Source organism: Saimiri boliviensis, chromosome 19 (genome assembly GCF_048565385.1).
Source record: "Saimiri boliviensis isolate mSaiBol1 chromosome 19, mSaiBol1.pri, whole genome shotgun sequence".
Classification (NCBI taxonomy): domain Eukaryota; kingdom Metazoa; phylum Chordata; class Mammalia; order Primates; family Cebidae; genus Saimiri; species Saimiri boliviensis.
Window position 1 is genome coordinate 29749263 of NC_133467.1, and position 24518 is coordinate 29773780.

A 24518-nucleotide genomic window follows, 5' to 3' on the forward strand; every position below is an offset into this window, starting at 1 on the left:
AGAAAAGGAAATCCAAAATAAATAAAAGAGAAAAAACACAAAGTCTTTATTTTCCAGGCCTACCACTGTTGTATTCAACAGCCTTATCAGTGACTAGGATAAAACTACCCCCTTTTTTTTTTTTTGAGACAAAGTCTCACTCTGTTGCCCAGGTTGGAGTACACTGGTGTGATCTTGGCTCACTGAAGACTCTGCCCCCCAGGTCCAAGCAATTCTCCTGCCTCAGCCTCCTGAGTGGCTGGAATTATAGGCACCTACCACCATGCCTAGCTAATTTTTTTATTTTGCAGTGAGCCATGATTACACCACTGATACTCCAGCCTGGGTGACAGCAAGACCCTGACTCAAAACAAACAAAAAGATGACATTTAATATTAGTTATTAGGAAAATGCAAATTAAAACCACAATGAGATATGAATAAACACATGTTTGAAGGGCTAAAATTAAAAAGACTGACAATACTCGATATTGGCAGATATGGAGAAATTGGGACTCTTGTACACCACTGGTGGTATCCCTTTAGAAAGCAATCTGGCAAGTTCTTTAAAAGTTAAATGTATACCTACCATATGACATAATGAACGTTTGATAGTAATGGCCCAAAACTGAAAACCACCAAAAATGTTCACGAACACATGAATGGCTAGACAAGTTGTGATATACCCATACAACAGATCACTGTTCTGTAATAAAAAGGGATAAACTGCTGATACACACAATGACAAGGAATGAATTTCAAAATAAATTATGCTGAGTGAAAGAAGCCAGCTCCTCCCAAAAAAGAGAATATACTGTTGATTCTATTTATACAAAATTCTAGAGGATGCAAACTCATCAATAAGAGAAAGGAGATCAGCAGTAGCTTGGGAATGTGGAAACTGAGGTTGGGGATGAGGTGGTGGAGGGATGGGAAGGGAAGGGTTACCAAAAAAGCACAAGGAAACTTGTGGGGTGAGAGATATATTCACTGTCTTAACTGAGATTTATTCACCAAATTATTCAACTTCAAATACGTTTGATTTTTGCATGCCAGTTATACCTCAATGAAGCTGTTAAAAAATAAGCAAAATCAGCAGCTTACTTGGGATATGTGAAAACTTTGGGGAAAGTCCTTTCTTTCAACCAGCAAAAGGCAGAACTCAAACTTATGATCAGCATCCATAAGGAGGTCACTTTTTTCCTTATATGGTGCTAGCATTAAAAAAATAAAGCCAAGAAACTCTTCCTTTTACAAAATGCATATCATAGAGGTCTGCCGTTCACATTCTTCAAGCCAATTTCCAATGCAATCTGTTTCTTAAAGCCTTTTCTCATCACTTAAGTAGAAGGTAATTGTTCCCTTCGGTGAACCACCATAACACTTATGTTAATTTTCAGATATTAATTCAATGCATTTATCCATCCACCATTGCACATGTATGAAGTGCTTCATTTGGGCCAGACAAAGGCTTGGCGCTAGATATACAAAAGTGAGTAGAAGGGCGTAGATTTTTCCCTCAAGAGCGTAACAGGCTAGTGGCAAAAAATTGACATTTGTTTTTTAAAAAAGTAACAAAACACTATAACAAGTATTTCCAAAAACACGTTAAACAGTATTACAGGAACACAGAAGAAGAAATTCATTTTGTCAGACATACTATCTTATACCTCAGTGACATGTCCGTTTCCTACTAGTTTAAAACTCCCTGAGAACAAGGGACTGCAACTCATTTAGTTTAGTCATCTACGAAATTAACTAGCACAGTACCTGCCATGAGTATTTCACACCTGCATATTTGTTTGAATGAATGGACATTCCATTTCACAAACATCTGCTCTTTAAAAGGCAGGGCCACCATGCTGCCAACTTCACACATTGAGTTCCAACCCTTATCCACTTTGTTGACAAAGGAATGGCAATAATTTGAGAGCAGATAAAATCAAAACCTAAATCTAGATCTCCAAATTCCTAAATGAATGGCCATTCTCCCAGTGAGGAAAACAGGAAGGAGGTGGGGCTTGGTCTGCAGAGATCCAGGACACAAGAATGACACCCATGACTCAAGCTCCTGCCATGACTCCTGGGAGAGCCTGGCTTTCTACATGTTCTTGCTATCTGATATTCTTCTGCCCAGGACAATACACATGGATGGCAGCCATCCAATCTCTAGAAGAATCATACCAGTATTCTTGTAAAAGCAATTTCTGGGTGTGTGTCAGTTCGGTTTGCTAAAATAAAATACCAGAAATTGGCTGGCTTATACATAACAGGTTATTTTTCACAGTCCTGGAGGCTGGGAAGTTTAAGATTAAGATGCTGGCAGATTCAGCGTCTGGTGAGGGCCTGCCTTCTAGCTGTGTCCTCCCATAGGGGAAGGACACCATCATGAGGCTAGCTAGTTTTCTGGAGCCTCTTTTTGTAATATAAGGTTACTAATCCCAAAGGTCTCAACTCCTAATACCATCATCTTGAGGGTTAGGATTTCAACATACAAATTTTGGGGAGACAAAACATTCAGACCTGGAGATACATTTCTGACTTTTGATTTCCTGCATGCTCACAAAGCTCTTATACTATGCTTAATATCTGAAGGGGCAGAGAGGTGAAAGAGACAACTCTGGGAAACTGTTAGCATAGGGAGATGGAATAACCTAGTTTTCTTATTTTGATCAATATACATGCAATTACAGAATTTCAGTCAGGACAACACTGGCACAAATTTAAAAGGTCTCCAATTACAACCGAGAGGTTTAAATTAAACATCAAGCAGAAATTCTCCACAGCTTCCTTAATGCAATCAAGCATGACCAGAATGATAAGGCAGATTTACATCTTGTATTCACATCTAATGGGGGCAACAGGTCTCAGAAGAGAAAAGCATAGAAGTGTATTTAAATTTGCCTGGATCCACCATCCTGACAGGTGGCTCTAGGAGAGGGCAGGGGGACTCTGGGGCTCAGTGATACCTTGGGCGCTAGACTGGGCTCTTACCTGTAGATGGGGTCCTGCATCACCAGCATCTTGCTCTCATCCCATGTCCATTCCTTTTTCTGCAATAAAAGAAGCTGTAAATGAATAAGTTAGGCTTGTCCTCAGTTACAGAACCAGGGTACACACTGAGCTATGAATACTTATGCAAACACACGCATTTTGCTCGACCTGACTTTTTCCCTCTAAGAGGCCTGGAGTTGATTGCTCCAAAAGGACAAGTGGAAAATGTCAAGTGTCTAGTCTGATCAGTTTTCTCCAAGCACTTTAGGAGTGTCTCTCCAGGCTCAGAGGGTAGGCAGGAGCCAAGAAGGCCTCAGGAAACACAGGGGGTGAAGTGGGGGTGGTAGTGTGGGGCTCCAGACAAGCCAGGTAAGTTAACTGGTACATTTGCAGGGTGACCCCTAAAAGGCTATTCATTGTAAACCTAACTTACAGTGAACACGAAAGAGACTCTCTAAGTTGGGGATGAGGAGCTGGAGGAGAATGGATTCAATCGCAGTGCTTGCTGAGGTGAGAAGCACCTCAGTGCCTCAATGTTGGGGGACATTAGGGTCAGCAGCCAACTACACCCCCTCAGGTCTGACCTGCAGGTGCAGGGACAGAGAATCCTGATCTATCCTTTGTCAGAGAGACTGCTGTGCAGGAAAATTGGGGAAGAACACATTCGTCTATGAAAGAAGGACTCAAGAGAGGAGAAAGGGTAAGGAGTATATAGTGGATTAATTGAATGCTTTTAGCTATATGGATTTCTCGGCATAGGGTGGCTGCTGTCCAAACATGCTGGGCTTGGGAGGTTGTTAGGCCTCTACCAGGGACTGGGGGAAATCATGTCCAGGCTCCTACAGTGACATTAGGAAAAAGCATTGTCAGCAGCTTTACCCAAACACATTATTACACATAAATGTGTGTGCACACACATACATTAATACACCATTTAATCCCTGAATTTTTATTCAATACCAATACCATCCATAGAGATGGATTTTGGACTGGTTTAAAAATATCCAATATCAAACACTGTTTTATAGACAACAAAACTTCAGTTACATCCAAAAACTAAATTTTTTCTTTAAAAAGATACCTTCCTATAATTGCTACTGACTACCCTATAAAAATTTTAATATATGAATGACCTATATGGAGCAACACAGAAGAAGGAGACTAATTTCTTTTCTAAGTAAGAATCTCTTCAAATATATATAAATACAGCAAGTCCAGATCATCTTTATACTAAATAATCCCAGGTTTTGTAAACATCCCTCACTAGACAAGTTTTCCAGACTACCTGCTACCATAGTTGATTTTCTGGGTATGTATTCTTCTTATCAGTATTCCCCCCAAAAACCTGGTAAAATGAACCAGATCCCTGATCAGCATTGTGTAGAGAAATAGCCTTTTAATGTTCCAGCCATGACACTCCCTCTAACCCAGCAAAGATTGGTTTATAGCACTTTTTTTAATGACCTCATAATGAGCACACATTAGGCTGGTTTCCAACTGATGCACTGAAATTTTTCAGTTAAAGCTCAAATATCAGCATACATATTGCAATCATCCAGTATCACTGTTCTCCATAGTGGTCCTTCAAACAGCAAAATGTCATAATATGCTTAAAAGATGATTTGGTCTTAGGGCAAAATCTTTATGACATAAATATTAAATTAACCCACATCTATCGCCGTGACCACATATTCTACCCACACTTTTAATTCAATGCAGTTAGCAAAGCAGTATTTGTAAAGCTGTGGAGTCCATCTATTGAGTTTATTTTAGCTATTGTATTTTTCAGTTCTAAGATCCCTATTTGGTTATTTTTTCTTTTTCTTTGCCAAGATTCTACTTTTTCATTTGTTTTAAAAGTTTATGCAGCTGCTCATGGAAGCATGTTTGTGATGGCCCCTCAAAATCTTCGTCAGATAATTCTAACATCTCTGTTATCTGGGTGTTAGCACCAATTGACTGTCATTTTTTTTTTTTTTTTTTTTTTCACAGAGGCTGATATTTCCCTCATTCCTGGTATAGTGAGTGATTTTCAATTGAAGCCTGGACATTTAAGAGTCTAGATGTTATTTAAACTTTCTGCATTCACTGTCTTACTATGACACTAAACAGGGGAGCGTGTAGGATGCCACCTGATTACCCCCAGCAGGGAGTTAAGGCCAGGTTCCCACTCGGCTTCTGCTGATACACAGGGGAAAGCAGGATCCTCATTACTGCTGGGTGTGGGTGGTCATTCTAGGTCCCCACTGGGCTTCCAATGACCCTGGTTTGTGGGAATAGGAGTGCCTTGGAGTTCTCACATGGCATCTGCTGACAACATGCACAGAGTGGCTTCATGACTGCAGGTCACTGGTGGAAGGGTAGCTTCTCCACAGACACCACCTGGGAAACAGGAGCGAGAGGGTGGCGTGGGACACTCATTACCAGCTGGCAGGGATGAAGGGCCTGGTACCTTTCTCAGCCTCTTGTGGCACCACCCGGAGGGGCGTTGGGGTTCCTCATTACAGCCCAGCAAGGGTGGAAGCCTGGGCTCCGGCTCAGCCATGGGGGCCTGGGTGGTGGTGAGGCAGGTACTCCATGGATTGTTTGCCTGGAGGAGAGTGGTTATTGTGGGCAGTTTTCTGCCTTGTTATGCTGCCCCTTTTCTCTTTGGCTGGAGAGTGCAGGCTTTTGTTGGGGCTTTGATGTCTGTTCCCACTGGCATGCATGAGTTGCCAACTTCTTCAGCTCTGTATCTGGGATATATGAGGTGAAAAGAAACCCAGGGAATTCACGACTCTGTAATTTGTGGGTCCCTAGGTTCCTAGCCAGACTGTGCTCTCTCTGCCTCTCGAATCTTCTGATGTTTGTTTTATATGTAATGTCTAGGGTTTTCTGCTGTACTTAGCAGGAGGAATAGGGTAAAGTGCATCTACTTGGTCTTCCCAGAAGCAAAAGTCTGGTTCCCATATCTACCATGTTTTTTTTAAACTACAGTTGCCTCGGCTCCACCTCTTTAGAGACATGAATACAGTGGGTCAGAGATGAGGCCCCACAATCTGTAGCTTTAACAAACATTTCAAGTGGTTCTGATGTGACCCTAGGGTTGACAGCCACTGCTATACACCAAAGAAAGGTTGGACTGAAATCCTCAACCAGAGGGTCTCTTCCACACACCACATCTTCCTCTGGAGTCTCAGGCCTGGCAACGGAAGGTCCCCTTAAATTTCAAAGACAGTCAACTGACCATGGTCTCATTAACCACTGTCTCAGGCCAGGGTCCACTTTAGCATACTCAAGAAGTGGCTGCCGTGACTCAAACACTTGGTGGGGCATCCACAGACGTGCTCTGCTCCTGAGGGAATGCATCTTCCCTTCTCTCATGTTCTTACCATCAGGACAGTCTGCTCCTGACAGTCCTTGCAGATCTGCTGTGATTTTCAAAGTGACTGAGAGGAGCCAATGACTCAATACACTAAAGAGGCTGGGAAACTCCATGACACAGTCACATGCCCTGTCCCCTTCTGAGGAAAGCAGCCCCAAAGAGGGTCTGAATGGTGCATGCTGCGTATGTCTGAGGAGGCCAACTGTGCTAACCTGGCCATGTCTGTCTGGGGTCAGGATCCCCACCTGACTGACCATGCGGATCCAGCAAGGGCTGGCATTCAATCACCCAATCACTGAGCTCTAGGGCAAAAAGACCCAACTCTACCCAATAGAATCCTCTCTTTGGGAAATATCAAATGCTAAATGGAGTCTAGGCTGAGCCCAGTCACGGTGGACAGTTTTTGTGACCTGTGACTCTATTTCCACTCACACTGGCTTCAACACTGAGAGAGAAGATGCGTCGGGCGCCAGCTCCTGTTTCCTCCAAGCCTTGCCATGCGCCTCCATTATCAAAGCTAACCTGGGCAAGGCTCTTCTCGGCAATTCTACAGAATGTAACTAAGACATTCATTAAAAGAAAAGAATAATGAGGCAAAATAATACAGAACAACTATTTTCTTTCTCTGGCAGATGTGAATAGGAGGACAGGGAAACCAGGCTCCCAGGGCCCTTTGTATTAATTTAGTAATGAGCATTGGCAGGGTCTACAGAAGCCAAAACATACTTTACTTTTAAAAGAGGTCCCATCACCCATATAAAATGTCCTGAGAAGGGGGAAAACCACAAAGATCTTTTCACCTACTTACTTATTTTCCTTTTCTGAAGATCTCATTAAAATCTAGTCCTGTCTGTCACTTTACAGACCTTCATCCTTGGATGAAAAATATTAAATCTATGAAGAAATCAGGAAATCATCAAGAGCTTTTTTAACACAATATCCTCAAGGCCTGAATGATAGCCCAAGAACTTTAGAACTAAAGGGTCTACCTTCACTCCACCTCTTTCAAATAATATCCTAAGGAGTATAGTCACTCAAGCAAGGTGTCACCCCTTGTTAGTATCCCAGCCAAAACTAAAAACAAATTCTCCTGATGTTTGGACTAGTGCTGACTCCACTACTCTGGCACAATTCCAAGGCAATGCAGTATCATGAACAGCTTCACTGAGAGGGAGGTCCCGCTTCACATATCTCACATAACTTTAGGACTATCACTAATGTCTTGATTCAAGAACAATTTGATCCTTCCCCTCTCCTGGTCTGCAATTGTTTGTCTTATTGCCTCTATTTTGCAAGTATTTTAAAGAAAAAAACAAAACAACACAAACAAACCAGCCCTTCCTCAGTTTTCTATATGGAAACACTCTTCAAAGAAGAAACAATTAGAAAAAAAAAATTTTGAAATGAGAGAGGGAAAATAGGAAGAAAAATGAATTTCCCAGACCTATGGGATTATAAATCAAAGCCGGCTTCAAACATAGACAGGACAGAGTTGTATTACTGAACAATAACTATAGCCAAACTCAGTTTAACTGGTCTTCAGAAAACCTCATAGCTCTAAGCTACACTTGAAGTCTTTTTTTTTCCTTTATTTATTTTTTTTTAATGCTTGAAAATAAAGACTTGGAGTCTTGGTAGCTGTGATTTCAGTTTCGCTACTCACTATCCAGGATCAGCTGTGGTCTCCATGATATGCCAGGAAGTGAGGACATTTTCAGTACAGATGGGAGTGGAAGGAAGGAGGATGGGAAACAGCGGTGGAAGGGAGGGGACACACACTTCTAAAGGTGTCAGCACCTCTCTGAGTGCCTTCTGGGGTAAGAAGGCCTTTCACAGCCTTATTTACAGCAAACAGCCCAGGGAACCAACAGGACTGGGTACCAGCAGGGCTTGTCTTCAGCCTCCTTCCACCGTGAGTCCAGGCTCAGGCAGAGCCCCCACCGGAGTACGAGCACTAGCAGCAGCAGCAGCGGTGGCGAGGCCAATATGCTAAGTGCTCAAGGAGACAAAGATCTGCCTCTTCACTCACTCCAGAAATAAAGCAAACGGAGAAAAAATTGTGAGTGGGGAGGGAGTGCCTGGTGGAGTAGATTAGCCCTAGGGGCAACTGCCTGGCATTCTGCCATGCCCCAACTCTGTATGTGGATATGTGTAACTCCTTCCTCTTACTCTTGTCCCCTCCATGCCTGCTAAGGACACCCATGGCACTGCTGAGCCTTTTAGGAGGCCTCTACACAAGAGTTTATTAACCTGTCTCTGTGCCACCTCCTCCCTTCCCCTCTTCTCTTTGTTCATAAATTCCTTATTCCAGGGTATTCTTAAAAGTCAGTGAGACAGAAGGAATAGCTCAACTTGAAGGAAGGTTCCACTTCATATATTGGAAAATGTTAGTAAACATTTTCTGGAGAAAGGAAGGTGTGGTCATAGAGTGTACCCCCACAGACTACCAGTCACAGAGAGGTCCACCCAAGGGCCCCCGCTGCTGCACTTTGAAATCCATCATTGTGTTGGTCGGGGAGCCATGCTTTCCACAGGCTGCTCCAGTCAGTGACCGAGCATGGAGGGTTACTAAGGCAGGTACGTCCCTAGGAGATGTGGGGTCTCGACAGACAGCTTTGGCTTTAGGACTCCCTCAAGCCTTGCCAAGCCTTCCTCAAATGGCACTGCAGTCAGGACCCTTTTGCTAACCTTCCTTCCTTCCTCCCCTCTCTCTTGCACTCAGGGGCAAACCTCTCTGCAGCCTGACAGCCCTTCCAGCCTTTCTCAGATGCTTCCCCCATTTCTCCCATGGGCATTTAACATTGTCTTGGCATCCACTTCTCAGAGGACCCAGACTAACACAGAAAGTGAGGAGGTGAGAAAGCAAAGATACAGGAAAGTCATCTGTATCTGCTTCACATTTTTCATTCTCACAGTTGATATGGGAGAAAAAGTCCTTTCCTCCTTTTTTTTTTTGAGACAGAGTCTCACTCCGGCACCAGGCGCCAGGCTGGAGTGCAGTGGTGTGACCTGAGTTCACCACAACTTCCGCCTCCCAGGTTCAAGCAATTCTCCTGCCTCGGCCTCCCGAGTAGCTGGGACTACAGGTGCATGCCACCACACCCAGCTGATTTTTTTTGTATTTTTAGTAAGACGGGGTTTCACCATGTTGGCCAGGATGGTCTTGATCTCTTGACCTCGTGATCCACCCGCCTCGGCCTCCCAAAGTCCTCCATTTTTTTTTTTTTTTTTTTTTTTTTTGAGACGGAGTCTTGCTCTGTCGCCCAGGTTGAAGTGCAGTGGCACAATCTCAGCTCACTGCAGCCTCTGTCTCCTGGATTCAAGCAACTCTCCAGCCTCAGCCTCCTGAGTAGCTGGGATTACAGGTGCATGCCACTATTTTTGTATATTTAGTAGAGATGGGGTTAATTTTTGTATACTTACTAGAGATGGGGTTTCACCAAATTGGTCAGACTGGTCTCGAACTCCTGACCTTGTGCTCTGCCCACCTCAGCCTCCCAAAGTGCTAGGATTAGAGGTGTGAGCCACCGTGCCCAGTCCTTTCCTCCATTTAGGGAAAGAACTTCTACATAACACTTTTAGATTACTGATCTCCACATTAAAAAGGAACACTGAGGCTCAGAGAAGTTGACTTATTTCTCTCCAAGGCCACCTAGTCCAGTGATAAATAAAATCCAACTCTTCTACCTGTAGTCCCATGGTCTGCAACTCCAAATGATGAAATCGTCTTTCACTCTCCATTACCAGGAAGTTCTTTGCTTTCCACAGAGGAAGGGGATAAAGGGCTTGTTCTGTATGCTTTTGTAAGACCACTGAATGAGGCAAATGCGTCTTTGATATAGGACCTTCTCTTTCCTTTACCTGTTGAGTGCAGATGTCAAGTCCTCCATGGAAATTCATAGCCACTTTGTCATTTTAAAAGCTCCTGGCAAGGAATGTTATATGGGAACAGATTTAGAGGTAGGTCTTCCTGGAACAGTGCCAAGAAGAGAAAACAGAGTCAGGAATAATTATCACAGTGGTCTTTTCTCCTTTTGACATGTGGAAATGGATATGGCATCTTTGAAGCCCTTCCCCAGGAATGCTAAAGTAGAGGAGAAATTTGTATTGGCATTCATTTCCTATCCCTACTGGGAATTACCAGTAGGTGTATCACAAAGCCTGCAAGCTTCACCATTACTCATGCAGCATTATTCACACACCTAATAGCAGTGGTGACTTAAAAAAGAAAAAAAAAAAAAACCTTGCAAAGGCCATATAAACTCAGTTTGACAAGTTCTCCAGGCTTCTAGACAGAATAGGATTATACTGAAAATAAAGGTATCTCTCTCCTTCGGGTATAACCTATGGGTATAGGAACGTGCATTTCAAAATTGAAGCAGTAATAAATCCTCCCACAATGTATACAATTCCTCATAGGCTTGTTTTTAAAGAGGCAGAAAATAAAGAAGGCCAAGAAACACAACATGGTGGAAGGAATACTGGATGAAGTTTAGGGCTTAGATTCTCACCCTGGCTGTCAGTAACTACCTGGGTGTCCTAGGGACAGTCACTGGACTTCTCTTATCCTCTGTTGCTACATTTAATCAATTAGAGGATCAGAGCAAACCATTTTTTCAGTCTGCTAAATTCTGGTTCTATAATTCTGAGTGCCTCATTTTCTCATTCAATTTGATCTGAGTTCTGTGTTTCCATAGTAACTAGCACGACTGTTTGGGCAGGAACATCGTTTCCCTGTGATGTAATGCATCCATAACAGAGTACAGGTTAGGAGTTAGAGACCCTGGCTTAATTAATTAAGCATTTCCTATGGAGTAGTTTTTGTCTAAAGGGGTCCAAAGAGATCAGTACAGACACACAGCAACAGAGCAGTGGAAATAACCTGCTTGGGATTTAAGAAAGACAAGGTTTGAACCTTGACTTCACCACTGATGGGATCTGAGATACAGGCAAGTTGCTCAATCTGCTTTTAAACAATGTAAGAATGGTATCTACCTAACAGGGCAGTTGTGAACATTTGTTAAGTGTAAAGTGCTTCAAACAAGGCCTAGCCAATGGTAGGTATTCAACATCAGTGTTAACTATTACTATTAGCTCTTCTCATTATTACCTTAGTGTGTAATTACTTGCATCAGATTGCTCCCTCTGGTCTTCTACTTTTCCAAACAGATGAAATAAGATTTGAGAGAAGATATGGTCCCTGCTCCCTAAAGCTAACAGCTTCTGGGGGAAAGAGATAAATAACTACAATGCAATTTTATAAAACCTGCAACAAACCTATGTGTGCATTAGTGACAAAGAATAATTTTGCTGGAAAGGGTTCATATATAATATCTTTATATAACCTATGCAGCTCCTTGAAGATGGTAGACACACAATGACTATTTGTTAATGGATGAAGCCTTTTTAGAATGTTGCCTTAGGGAATCCCAACGAAGTTACTGGTTCATAAGAGAAACCATATAAAACTGAAGCCCTTTGGGTTCTTTATTAGAAAAATCCCTCGGATGAGGTTCAAGACTAATCTTTCTTATTCAGGATTCCACTCCCTAGTAAATGGTGCTGTAGTGTGATTCCAGTATTATAATAACTAATCATTATATATACATGGAAAACATAATTACCTGAGCCTAGATGAGAGTTGAAGAAAATGTACTGATTGAGAGACATCAAAGTACAGCTAATTATCTTAGTAACTGGGTTCACATCACAAATTCAACCTAAGATTCATAAGGAATTTGAAATTCATTATCTGTTGGCATCAGTTCAAGATGACAGCACTTTTAGATACTTGCTATTATAACCAAAAAGATGTTTTCTACATCTCAATGAGAGTTGATTATATTTGGTCACTGCCTACACTAGTATAATACACCTGAACAACTACAATTAATACTATAGAATTAGCAATTTCTATGCAAGCCTTCCTATGTTTGGTAAAGAATCTCATCCTTGTTTTTTTTGTTTTGTTTTGTTTTGTTTTTTAAACAGGCAGATTGACAGGAAGAAAAAGAGGGAGGACAATATAATAAAAGTAACAAACTAGACTTCATTTGATCCAAATGTTAAGTAGTTATTTTCTCCTAATTTAATGACATTATCACACACAACTGATGTTCAATCATGCAGCTAGTGAACAGCCACGATTACTGAAAATATACTACATGTGTCAGGTGCCCAGGCAAGTGCTGGGCTTACAAAGGCGGCTCCTGCCCTTAAAAAGTTCCCTGGAGGGCAGGGACTCCCTATAAACACAGTTCTCAGCCAGGAAACACATCACCATTCACTAGTTACAGACAGTCTGGGAGAGAGAGGAGGCTGGGTGGCTGCCTCAGAGACTTTGAACCTCAGAGGGTCTCTTCCTGCCCTAGAGGGTTGGGAAACAACACCACAGTGATCCACTGAGACTCCAAGGTCTGTTGTCTTTTTTGTTTTGAGTCCAGTAGGTACTCAAAGACCTAAATACATACAGGTGACTCATATATACACACAAACACCAAAAAGCATGGTTCCAGAGCTGGTACAGAGTATTTGAGCTAGAAAAGTTAAAGTGATCACCTAATTGAACTCTTTACAGTTGAAACTGAGAAAGATAAAATAACGTGCTTAAAATCACAGGCCAGGAAGGGTAGAGCCAAGACTGAAAACCAGGTCTTCTCATCTGGGCTGGGGGTTTCTTCCAAACTGTCACACTGACCCAGTGAAAATCAACAAGCTAACTGTTGAAGGAGAAGGCTATTTAACATTTTTACCCACTAGCCTGGCACAGGTACCCATTACAGGCTGTACATTCCACTCCCTTAGGGCTGAATACAAGCTATGGCTGTCTCTACACCTACAGCTACCTGGCAAGAGCTCTAGTTCTTAACCTAACCATGATGGTGATTAGTGAAATTTGCCAAGTATTCCATTTCCTTGGAAAAAATTGTGCATTTATACAATGTCATGTCTACTCTCACTTCTCTCAATTCTATAAGCAGAGAGAGAGAGAGAGAGAGAGAGAGAGAGGAAGTGTGCATGTGTGTGAGTGTGGGGGTAGGACTCAGATACCAGAGAACTGTCACATGAGAACAAGATGACAAAAAGGCTGATTGCTGTCAATGTGCATTCATCTGTCAGAGATGGTGTAAATTGAACCCCATGATTAAAGTCATTATTCAAATCACAGCCATGGCCCTGAAATGGACACTAGGCGTGGGTGCAGGAAACAAGATGAGAGGCTCCCCTTTCCCAAGCCTGGCTTCAGAAGAATCAGATCTAGGAAAGACCTGCTAGACCATCTTTTTTCCGGGTCAGTAGGCGGGTGAAGCCACACTGGAGATTACCCAGGATGTAGTTTTAAAGTGAGTCTCGAGGTCCCAGGCATTCCCTTGGTCCCAGGCTACTCCAGCCTGGCTTTCATGTGCTTAGTGGAGCACGGGCGACTTCTCTCCAGGTGATACCTCAGCATACCACTGCCTTTATGTGTTATGTGAGCCAACCTCAGTTTTCTCACATGCACAGTGGAGAAGCCACCACACATGGTAAAGATACATGGGAGAGACAGTGAGGTGGGTAGTAGGCCTGTGCCCTAAGGGCAAAACTATGAAGTTGCCCCATGATGGACAACATTAGAGGTATACGAAGATACCTGAAAGAGACAGATCAGCCCCTACAACAGTAGGCCTTTAAATTTAACCTAATTGAAAGTAAACAGGCTGGTCTCAGTTGCTCACCCCTATAATCCTAGCACTTTGGGAGGCTGAGGTGAGTGGATAACCTGAGGTCAGGAGTTCAAGACCACCTGGCCACCATGGTGGGACCCTATCTCTAACAAAAATACAAAAATCAGCTGGGCATGGGGGCAGGCACCAGTAATCACAGCTACTTAGGAGGCTGAGGCAGGAGAATCACTTGAACTGGGGGTGGAGGTTGCAGTGAAGCGAGATCGCTCTACTTCACTACAGCCTGGGCAAAAGAGTGAAACTGTTTCAAAAAAAAAAAAGAAAGAAAGAAAGAAGAAGAAAGTAAACAAAGATATATCGGTCAGAAGCGGCTGTGTAGTGGGGTGGTGGAAAGATTCTGGGAGTGTCAGCCATGGAACTATAGAAGTCGGAGAGACACAGAAGCAAACCCTGGCAGTCTGTTGGACAGACTCCAGGAAGAGCATCTGCCCAGTAGGGCCACTAGGAAGATTCAGTGGGCCCGTTTATTGTGGAGCCCAAAGCCAGCAGACATGCCTGTCATACAATGAGCTGACTGCTCCATTTCTATGCTCATCCAGCAACCCTCTAATAATTTGCCTTCTCCTATCACTTGCCTCTAGTGGAAAGAAAAAATGCTTGCCAGGATAACGTGAGTATCTGGTCCAGGAGATTGCTGTATGTCTCAGAGTGAATTAAGAAACTCTTGGTTTAGTTCATACATCAGCCTCTTCTGAGCTTTGTCAGTGTGAGTTAGTCTCCCAAGGCTCACGGGTTCGAAACGGATGAGTCTGAACTTCTGACCTGAAAGACTGACAGCTCAGCCCCTGGTGGGCCGCTCAGTGAGAAAACCATCTGTGTGGCTGCTTCTCCCAGGTGACTGGGTGCTGTGACGCTGACCAAGAGAAACGTCCGCAGAGACTGCTGAAGGGCTGGGTGCTGATGGGTGTGAAAGCATCATGCAGCCTGGAAAGTACCCACAAACAGCAATCATTTTATAGGCTGTTCCATGAGGGCTCTGAGCCACCAGTCCCCTCACAGGAAGGGCTGAGGAAAGTAACCTTACACAAGTGTCAAAATTAGCCCATTTTTTCCTTCTGAGAATATCTCTTGCTCAAATTCACATTGTTGTCATCCACAATTTCTTTAACTGGGCTCCAGGGGCTTGACAGGCCTCAGCTTGCTTCAGCAACTACTCTGCTCAGGAACTCCTAGACAACAATACTCTAAAGACTGTCCCGTGACTGTCCACTGTGTGACAGAAGAGGCAAAACACAGGGCCCCAGAGGAAGAACAAGATGGCAACCATGCACACAGTAAAGGTTTATAAAGGCAAAGATATTTAATCCCCTACCCTTGTGAATTTTGAAGAAATTGGTTCTTTATAAACAGTATATCTTTTTTCTACATACTTCCAAGATCATAGCCATAAAACACTTTCTAAAACCACCAATGAAAGTATTGAGGGAGCATGAAAGAACAAGTTTTGGATTAATATATGAGAGGCTTTTGTAACCATCCAGAGAAAAGGGGCTGCCTCAGGAAGCAGTAAATTTCCCATCACTACAGGTGTCCAATCATACACTGGACAATCCCCCTTGTAAGGATGTTAGAAAGAAGACTTAAGCCCTTGGATTGATATGACAAGTCCCCTTTAAGATCCCTCTCAATTATATGGTTCTTCAAATTTATGTTGCCTACTACGATGCATTTGTCTCCGCTTCCACGACCTCCACACTCTCTCCCTCTAGCCCCGAGATTCAAGGTCTGCTTTAAGCCCCATTTGAATCAAGAGCAACTGAGATTTGGAACCAAAAGAAGCTCAGGAGGTCTATATAGGACTGTGATATGGTGCTACCATCAATACATGTAAAACAAGGGCATCATAAATAAAAAATAAAAGCATCAGCAGAATTGAGAAACAAGGACAAAAAGGACTCCTCACATATCCTCAATCAGCCAAACTCTTTTCTGTTTCTTTTTGAAAACACACATCCTCCCACTATACGAATCTAACCTTTCCAAGGGGTTAGTGTTACTCTGCCACAACCACATTCCATTAACACAAAACAGACAAGTGTTTAAATAACACATGCTCACTTCCTTGTCTCTCCCCAACTCAGAGGAATGCGCACTGAATGGATCAATCCCCCTGTCTGTCCTCCCACCCTGGCCACACCTCGCCATTCCTGCACACAGAGCAGCAGCAGTGGCTGGGTCTTGATGGACTATGTAAATATGGGCTGCAACAGGAAGATTCAAGGACACACAAGGGGGGCTGCATGGTACATGGAGTGGGAATGAAGGTTGCTCTTGAAATCGAAGGGGACAGCTGCTGAGGGAGCCTCCTCTCACTGCCCAATCCCACTGAACCCTGTTATTCTCACTAAAATGGAAAGTATTTCCTACCACTGAGACTCAAAGGTAAAGGTATGAAAATGGGGAGAGGGTTTGAAGGCATGGATGACAGGAGGTGACTCCCATCACCTGGGGTACCAGGACTGACTGAGCCAACTGGTGACTAGCCTTTGCCCCTACCTCACCCTGCGCTCCGCTGCAGCCTCTCAGCACTGTTGCTGCCCAAAGCAGAAGAGCTTGCCAGATAAGGGAAAGATTCTATCTGGAGCGGGGCCCAGAATAAAAAAGATACCCCATGCCTACCTCCCCTCCTTTCCTCTTTACCTCAGTTTCTGGTTCAGAGCCACTTACCTTTTTCTTCTTCTTCAGAATCACTTTCACTCCATCCACTGAAACCATAATGCTGACTTTCTTCTTCTTGATGTTCTTGGCTTTAAACTCGTACTGCAAGAAAGAAGAAAACAAAAAGAAAGTGCAATCTGATTAGATCAGTGTATCTACATAGATGTGGCTAGCCCATGCCTGGAAAAGAGGTCTCCAGACAGGTATGGAAAGCAGCTCCTGGGGGTAAGGAATACTTCAGGGGATATAGAAGCAGGTGGATGCCTGCAGGCAGGGCTCAGGCAATCTCTGGGTTAGAAATGGAACTCCAAATAGTCAATACCACTTCTCAGCCATTAGGTAGGGCCATGAGAATGGACCTCATCTACCCTCATGAGATGAAAACACAGCCTACTTGGAATACCCCATAAACAAAGCCAGAACCTTCCCTCAATAACTCATTCTATCATTTAATGACTTCCACAGTCAGGCAAGTATTCCTAGTGTCTCATCAAAGGCTGCTGAAATGCCATTCCATCCTCAGTGAAGACTAACAGCTGGCACCAATCTTCACACCAAGATTTTTTATACACTGAAAGATAATTATGAATTCTAAATTATTCTCCACAAGTTTAATTCCAAATTTCCTTTAACTGTGAGTCAGTCTACAAGTCTACCCACAACCCTGTTAGCCTGAAGATTTTGGCATATCTAGAAAAGATATGGCCTCAGAAACCCTGTATTTGTTAAATTTTATTTAATTATATTTTTAATTCACAGATAATTGTACACATTCACAGGGTACATAGTGACAAGTCCTGTATTTTCAACTCTTATTTGCAGTCCTAGACAGAGATGCTCTAACCACAGCCTTGTACTGCTGATGGATGTTAGCCTCATCCTCAACCTCAGCCCTTTCTGGTACATTTGCTCATTCATATCCATCTCTTACACTTGTCCAGCTATTTATATCTGGTGGCATAATTCTACATCTTCCTCGGTGAACTTCATTTTGAGCACTTCTCCAGTTTATTAAAACCATTTTCATCTGGTTCCTATCTTACTAACAACACCCAGCGAACTTAACTTGCAAGCTCTCTAATCAATCATCTGGGCTACAGATTAAACAACAAGGAACACAAGACTCAAAGCCAACCCACATCTCTTCTCTGGGACCTTTCCCACTCAAGACCTTCTCCTACTATGTTGCCACTCGAGCCTGTAAGAAGGTAGCTAGCACCTTGACAGTGCATCTGAAACCTAATTATTTCTACAGTTAGTATTGATAGGCATGAACTTAATCCATCCTAATGAGATAAAAACATAGCCTGCTTTGGAAACCGCATTAGAAATCTAGAACTTTCTCTTGGCTGTGTCTTTTAATATTCTGATGTTACAAACTCAACTCAGAGCTTCCTGCTGTCTTATGTCTATCCTTTTCACTAAAATCTCAGTGATCTTCTATTACACTGTACAGAGTTATTGTTGATACTTCTTGGCTGTTTCCATAAGAAACATCCTTGTCTCTACAAGAAAATGGCCTCGCTAACTGAGGTAAAAGAACTTTCTTCACATTGTCAGGGCAGGCTCTGGTCACAGCTGATTTGAGCGTCCTGGTGACAGCAACCTACATCACTCCCCAGTCTGGTGGTCACTTCCCCACCTCCACTCTGCCCTGTCAGCAGCTCTTCTTTTACCAAAGGGCCTTAGAAGAAGAGCAAACCAGAGCAGCAAACACACAGGGACAAAAGGAAACTCTGCTTCAGCCTGGGAACCCCAGGCCAATTAACAGTAAAGAGTAAAGGGGCAAAGGGAGGCAGAGAGAGAGATGGAGACAGAGAAGGAGAAGTGCATCTGACAGGATGGGGAGAACAGTCTTTCTGCACTGGAGTCTGGATTAGGTAGGACAGGACCTCCACCATTTAACAAATCCCTCTCTAGGTCAGCAGCCACAAACCAGTGAAGGTTAAAGTTGGTTTGATTGGCATGCACTTGGGGACACGGCTCCAGTTTGCAATGTGTCACCCTGACTGCAGCATTCTGCTTGGCTGCAGTGCTGGATGAACTCAAATAACCTCTGGGTGGGAGAACCGGCATGACAATCTGCAAGTTGGCTGACTTTGGCCTTGTGCCTACTGGGAGAGGTGAACCAGCTACATTTCCTGACCACACCTGCATTTACCTCCACTCACTTGGGCTTTAATAAACACAACCTGCCAGCTGCACCTCCCTTCTGAACGAGTCACTAAAAGGCTGCTCCCGCCAGCTGAAGGAATACAGAAGAGTGTGTCTGATGCACCCAGGTGGAAGTTAAAGGCTTAATAAGACAGTCCCAGAAACACCCAGAAGAGGACAAAAACTTTGAGGCTGGACCTCAACTGTTTCATTGTCTTTTGTCTCTTACAGTATATCACTTTCATCTGTTCCATATACTTCTGTTTTCTAACAACAAAATCAAAGCAGAAATATCAAGTACCTACCTCTGCAAAACACGACATCATTCTCCCCAGTCCTAGTTTTAGAGAATATACTGTCCACTATGCCATAACCTGCAATGCCTTATATTTCTGGGAGAATGCTGTAGTTGACCATATCTCTCTTTCTGGTTTGGTCCACCTCCCTCTTGGTTTCACTCTCTCTGTGGCCTTTATTAATCATGATTTCTCGCCCAAGCATAGCAAGAGGCACCCAGCCAGCTCCTTGCTTGTGTATCTGAAACCTTACCTATTTCTACAGTTAGTGTTTTGGCAGGCTTGGCCATGCCTTTTAATATCTTCATCTTAAGAACTCAAAAGTGCAACTAAACTTTCTCTTTAGAACTGAAAACAGGTCTTTAATTCAATCAACATGCACATACTTCCCAGTGGCTCTTACAGGGTCTGTGTGTACAGTGACTGCATGGAAAAGCATGACCAAATGATTTCTCCCAAAACCTCAATGATGGTGACAACACAGTTGCTCCTTAAACAGCTGGTGGAATGCTCTAGAGTGCTTCAAAATAAAGATGGACAAGAGAGGCAGGAAATAGGCCTCTAGGTCCCGTCACGGTTGCCAGAATTGCCTGAGTGCTATTTACAAAAAGGGCCCTTAGGTTGGACACACTCTGCATCTTCCCCATCTGCCTGTTGGTCAGATGTCCCATACCCTTGCCAATAGAAAAATTAAAATTAACTTGCAATTCTGTTGGAAACTATGAAAATAAAGGGAAGTCAAGTATCTGAAAATGCTTATTTATTATCATTAAGCCATTTGTTTACATGGCAATTACGCTTCACTTGGACAACATGTTATTGTGTTCACTGAGTGGGGAGAAAATGAATTTGGCCAGAGGGGAGATAATGGAGTAACACAAGAACGGAGAAGAGCAGGGGCTCTCAGGGATAAGTCCTCCTTTTTCCCAAACTGTGCTGCTCCAAGATGGAGCACTGCCTGGGCAGGTGGACTTTGGAGGAAGCATCTGTGTTCTGCAGAACAGGAATCCAATCTGCTCAGGCTTTGCCAGGGGCTGAAGAACAAACAGTACTGCCGGTGCCACCGTCTGTGGCTCAGGCCAGCCTCCCACAAAGCCCATGCCAGCCCTGCAGTGTGTGCCAATGGGCCCGGCCCTCCCTGAATATGGCCAGGCTGAGCTGATGCATTTGCTTTGCCAGCCAGAGCTCCACCAGCCAGGACAAATGAAGCCCTACAGGACTTGACCTTTCAGGGAACAAAACAAGGCAAGTCCTGGAACACCACTTGCAGACTGGAAAGTCCGAGAGAAAAGTGTTTGGGGTTCACAAACAGAGCCTTGGACCTTGTTTTGGAATAGTGGCCTTGGAACTTAATGTGCTGTACCTGTCAGTGAGGTCCAGGAAGGGGAAGCTGGGAGGAGAATCCAACAGGAGCCAGGAGTGAACACTCAATGGAAGACATGAGTAAGAACATTGATGAGAAGATGGAGAGCTGCTGACAGATAAGCAGTCTCCTGACACCCCAGTGCTTCCTTTTTCCCAGCTTCCCAAACTGCCTCCTAACCCTGTGTATCTCCATCTTGGTCACTGAGTATCCAAGAAAAGGAAGCTGAGGTCTGCAACAGCAGAGTGGGCATCTCATGAAGGGGCCAGCCAGCCCTGAGCTTGAGGCTGTACTGCAGAAACAGAAGGAACAGAATTACTTCCTTAGAGTCCAGGGGAAGGGCTGGGGCTCTCAGATGCTCTTCACACATTTAACAGTCTGTTTTCATAAAAATGTGTAGCTCACTAAAGAATCCCTGGATAGCCGGGCGCGGTGGCTCAAGCCTGTAATCCCAGCACTTTGGGAGGCCGAGGCGGGTGGATCACGAGGTCAAGAGATCGAGACCATCCTGGTCAACATGGTGAAACCCCGTCTCTACTAAAAATACAAAAAAAAAAAAAAATTAGCTGGGCATGGTGGCACATGCCTGTAATCCCAGCTACTCAGGAGGCTGAGGCAGGAGAATTGCCTGAACCCAGGAGGCAGAGGTTGCGGTGAGCCGAGATCGCGCCATTGCACTCCAGCCTGGGTAACAAGAGCGAAACTCCGTCTCCAAAAAAAAAAAAAAAAAAGAATCCCTGGATGTTTGATTTTTAACACACACACACACACACACACACACACACACACACACACACACACACGAGAGGAGAGGGGAGGGGAGGGGAGGAGAGGAGAGAGGGGAGAGAAAAAAAACAGGATCCTTCATTCTTCAGTTACCTTGGCCAGAAATAATTTGGCTGGTAATAGACTCTCTCATCTGCTTCACAGGAAGCAGGTCTCCCTCATTCTTAACCATGAAATTCACTTTGCCAAGTCCTTCTCACTGTCTCTGCAAGACTTACAGATGTGAGCCAAGACCTGCTTATAAGTCAAGGTACTCAGAGGCAACTTCACCAAGGGGAGAGGATTCAGTTTGCAAAGGCAAACAAACAGTATACCAGGCTCTGTAAGTCATTGACTGTATTCACTACCTTTCTAGAAGAAGCTTTGCAGCTCTGCTTCTTGCAAATAATTTGAAAGGAAATTTAAAAGTGAATTCTGATAGTGCTGCTGGACATTCTAATCATATTCTGACTACAGTCTTGGTTTCACAAGTGTGAACATATCTTCACAACAAAACCATAAGCACCTCAACCAAAGGTACTATCTCATGAAGAGTTAGCAGAAAGTCCTTTTGCATGTATTATGTGAGAGTCTAAAAATTTAGGCAGTAAGATATAAAATCTGGGTATACCCATGTTCACAGCAGTATTACAATAACCAAAAGGTAGAAGCAATCTAAATGTCTATCAATGGATGGATAGATTCACAAAATGTAGTGTCTACATACAACAGAATATTGTTCAGCCTTAAAAAATTAGGACATTCTGACATATGCCACAACATGGATGAACCTTGGTAACAAATGGGAGAATGGAAGATATTCTAGGATTCCACTTATATGGGGTCCCTAGGGTTGTCAAACTCATAGAGACAAATAGTAGTATGACGGTTGGCTAAGAAGGATAAATAGAAAGTTGTTTAATAGGTACAGAGTTTTATTTTTGCAAGGTGAGAAAGTTCTGGAGATGGATGGTGGTAATGGTTGTGCAGCAATGTAAATGTACTTCATGCCACAGAACTGTACACTTTAAAAAGGGTTAAAAGGCAAATTTTATGTCATGTATATTTTACCACAATACAAAAATGGAAAATGTGAAAACACCATGTAACAAACACATTTGTTCTTTCGGCAAGTCTACTTAAATTCTGCTCACAAAAGGATATTTCTGGAACTCTCCCACATGCAAGTTAAACATGCCATACATTTCCACACTTCCATGTAATTGCATTTGCTATTCCCTATGCCTAAAATGCCCTCCCCACACCATCTGCCTGGTGAACTCCTGTTTATTCTTGAAATATCTGCTCACACTTCTACACATAAAGCCAACTCCCGCTTCCCGTATCCTCCCACAGAGTTGGTTACTACAGCAATATGCAAGCCTCTATTATCGCTTACTGTTGATTGGTTGCTTATTTATTTACCCCACAGGCCATGTCTTTCATACGAGCAAGAAATATGACTGACACACATTTCTACCCGAGAAAAAAGACCAGGACATAGGAAAGTGATAAATAAATGTCAAATAAAGTAATGAATATAGTTGACAGTGTTTATTCACAGAACCCAATAAAAGGCACTGTATATAAAGTAAGTTTTCCAGAAGTTAATTACCAAGTTATTAAAATCTGGATTCCATTCCATAGTGCAAGGAATTTAAGAAGAACTTATCTTCCTTACATGGTCCATGGTCCACAGCACAGTACTGAGTACCTTATCTAAGCTGGATACAGGTTTTTAAAAACGAAATCCTGGCTGGGTGTGGTGGCTCATGCCTGCAATCCCAGCACTGTGGGAGGCCAAGGCAGGCGGATCACTTGAGGTCAGGAGTTCAAGACCAGCCTGGTCAACATAGAGAAATCCCATCTCTACTAAAATTACAAAATTAGCTGGGCGTGGTGGCGCCTGCTTGTAATCCCAGCTACTTGGGAGGTTGAGGCAGAAGAATTGCTTGAACCCTGGAGGCAGAGGTTGCAGTGAGCTGAGATCACGTCACTGCACGCCAGCCTGGGCAACAAGAGCAAAACTCCATCTCAAAAAAATAAAAGTGAAATCCTGTAGAGCTGTCACTATTGGTCAAAGCCATCCATAATCATTTGACAGTACAGTTAGGAGCAATGAATTTCGGGGGATGGTTGTGTGATGAACTTCTATTCTCTGGGCTACTCAGCTTCCTTAAGTTCTGGCTGTTATGCCTATGAAACCAGAATCTGGGGGGCAGAGTGCCTGAGAACCATGGCAGTCTCTGACACTGATGTGACTTGTATTGTTTCACATAAATCTCAGAAATGCCAGCATGGCCAACACCAAAGTTTGAAATGAATCCAAACTGCAGAATATCTATGAGGAGTCTTGGAAACACTGGGTAGAGACATTTATTTCCCATCTACCTACCTCAATACCAGCATAAATTATTTTTCGCAATAGACGTACTACTGAAAATTCGGTATAAATAAAATCTCTGCATCTGCAAAATACTCAAAAGGAACCAGAGAGACTACTTTTTAAAGAAATACTCACTGTCATTACACAGAAATAAAGTATCATCCAACTTTGTAGACCAAGGAGATCTAAATCTCAGTTCTAAATCCCATTTGGAATACCTGATAAAAAGGCAGAATCCCAGACCCAGGCTTCAGAAATGTTTATTCAGCAGATCAGGAGTAAAGCCAAAAGTTGGTATTTTTAAAAACGCACATGGTAATGTGGATCATGCAATTCAGAAACACGGCTCTAGGCAACAAAAGCAAGGGTTATTATACATTTTTATTTGCATTACGAATTGCCATAGACTAACCAACGTGTCTTAATCATATATGCGTGTCTTAATCAATAGCTATACTATTTTTCAAGTACAGCTATTACTGTACCAAGATAGATTCTTATGAAAGTGCTATTGCTACTTGTTGTCATCCATTTTCTAAATAAAAAGCTGCTAAAATAAAAAGTATTACTTTGGGAGGAATTCAGAGTGGTAGGCATTAGGTACTCATATACCTTACATTTTGTTTATATTTGAAATATTTCTTTATTATTATTTAGTTATTTAAATAGAGACAGGGTTTTGCTATGTTGCCCAGGCTGATCTTGAAATCCTTAGCTCAAGCAATCCTCCCATGTTGGCCTCCCAAAGTGTTAGGATTACAGGCGTTTTAAGCCACTGCAACCAGCCTGAAATAGTTCATTTAAAAATTTAGAGGAATCCTTGTTTCTGAAATGTT

General features: G+C 43.1%; 1 protein-coding gene across 6 annotated transcripts in view; it reads right to left on the bottom strand.

Moving 5' to 3' along the window:
- The window catches only part of LOC101044371 (uncharacterized protein C1orf226), a 317762-nt gene that overhangs the window by 81640 nt on the left and 211604 nt on the right, over positions 1 to 24518 (bottom strand). For 4 of the 6 annotated variants that reach the window (XM_074390240.1, XM_010331245.3, XM_074390241.1 and 1 more), the window contains 2 exons: positions 16728 to 16820; positions 2973 to 3046 (listed from right to left, as the gene is read on the bottom strand). In XM_074390240.1, the coding sequence (XP_074246341.1) occupies positions 2973 to 3046; positions 16728 to 16820 (167 nt within the window). Of the gene's footprint in view, positions 1 to 2972; positions 3047 to 16727; positions 16821 to 24518 lie in introns of those variants that run through there. The other 2 variants (XM_003943383.4, XM_010331246.3) reach the window with 2 other exon arrangements.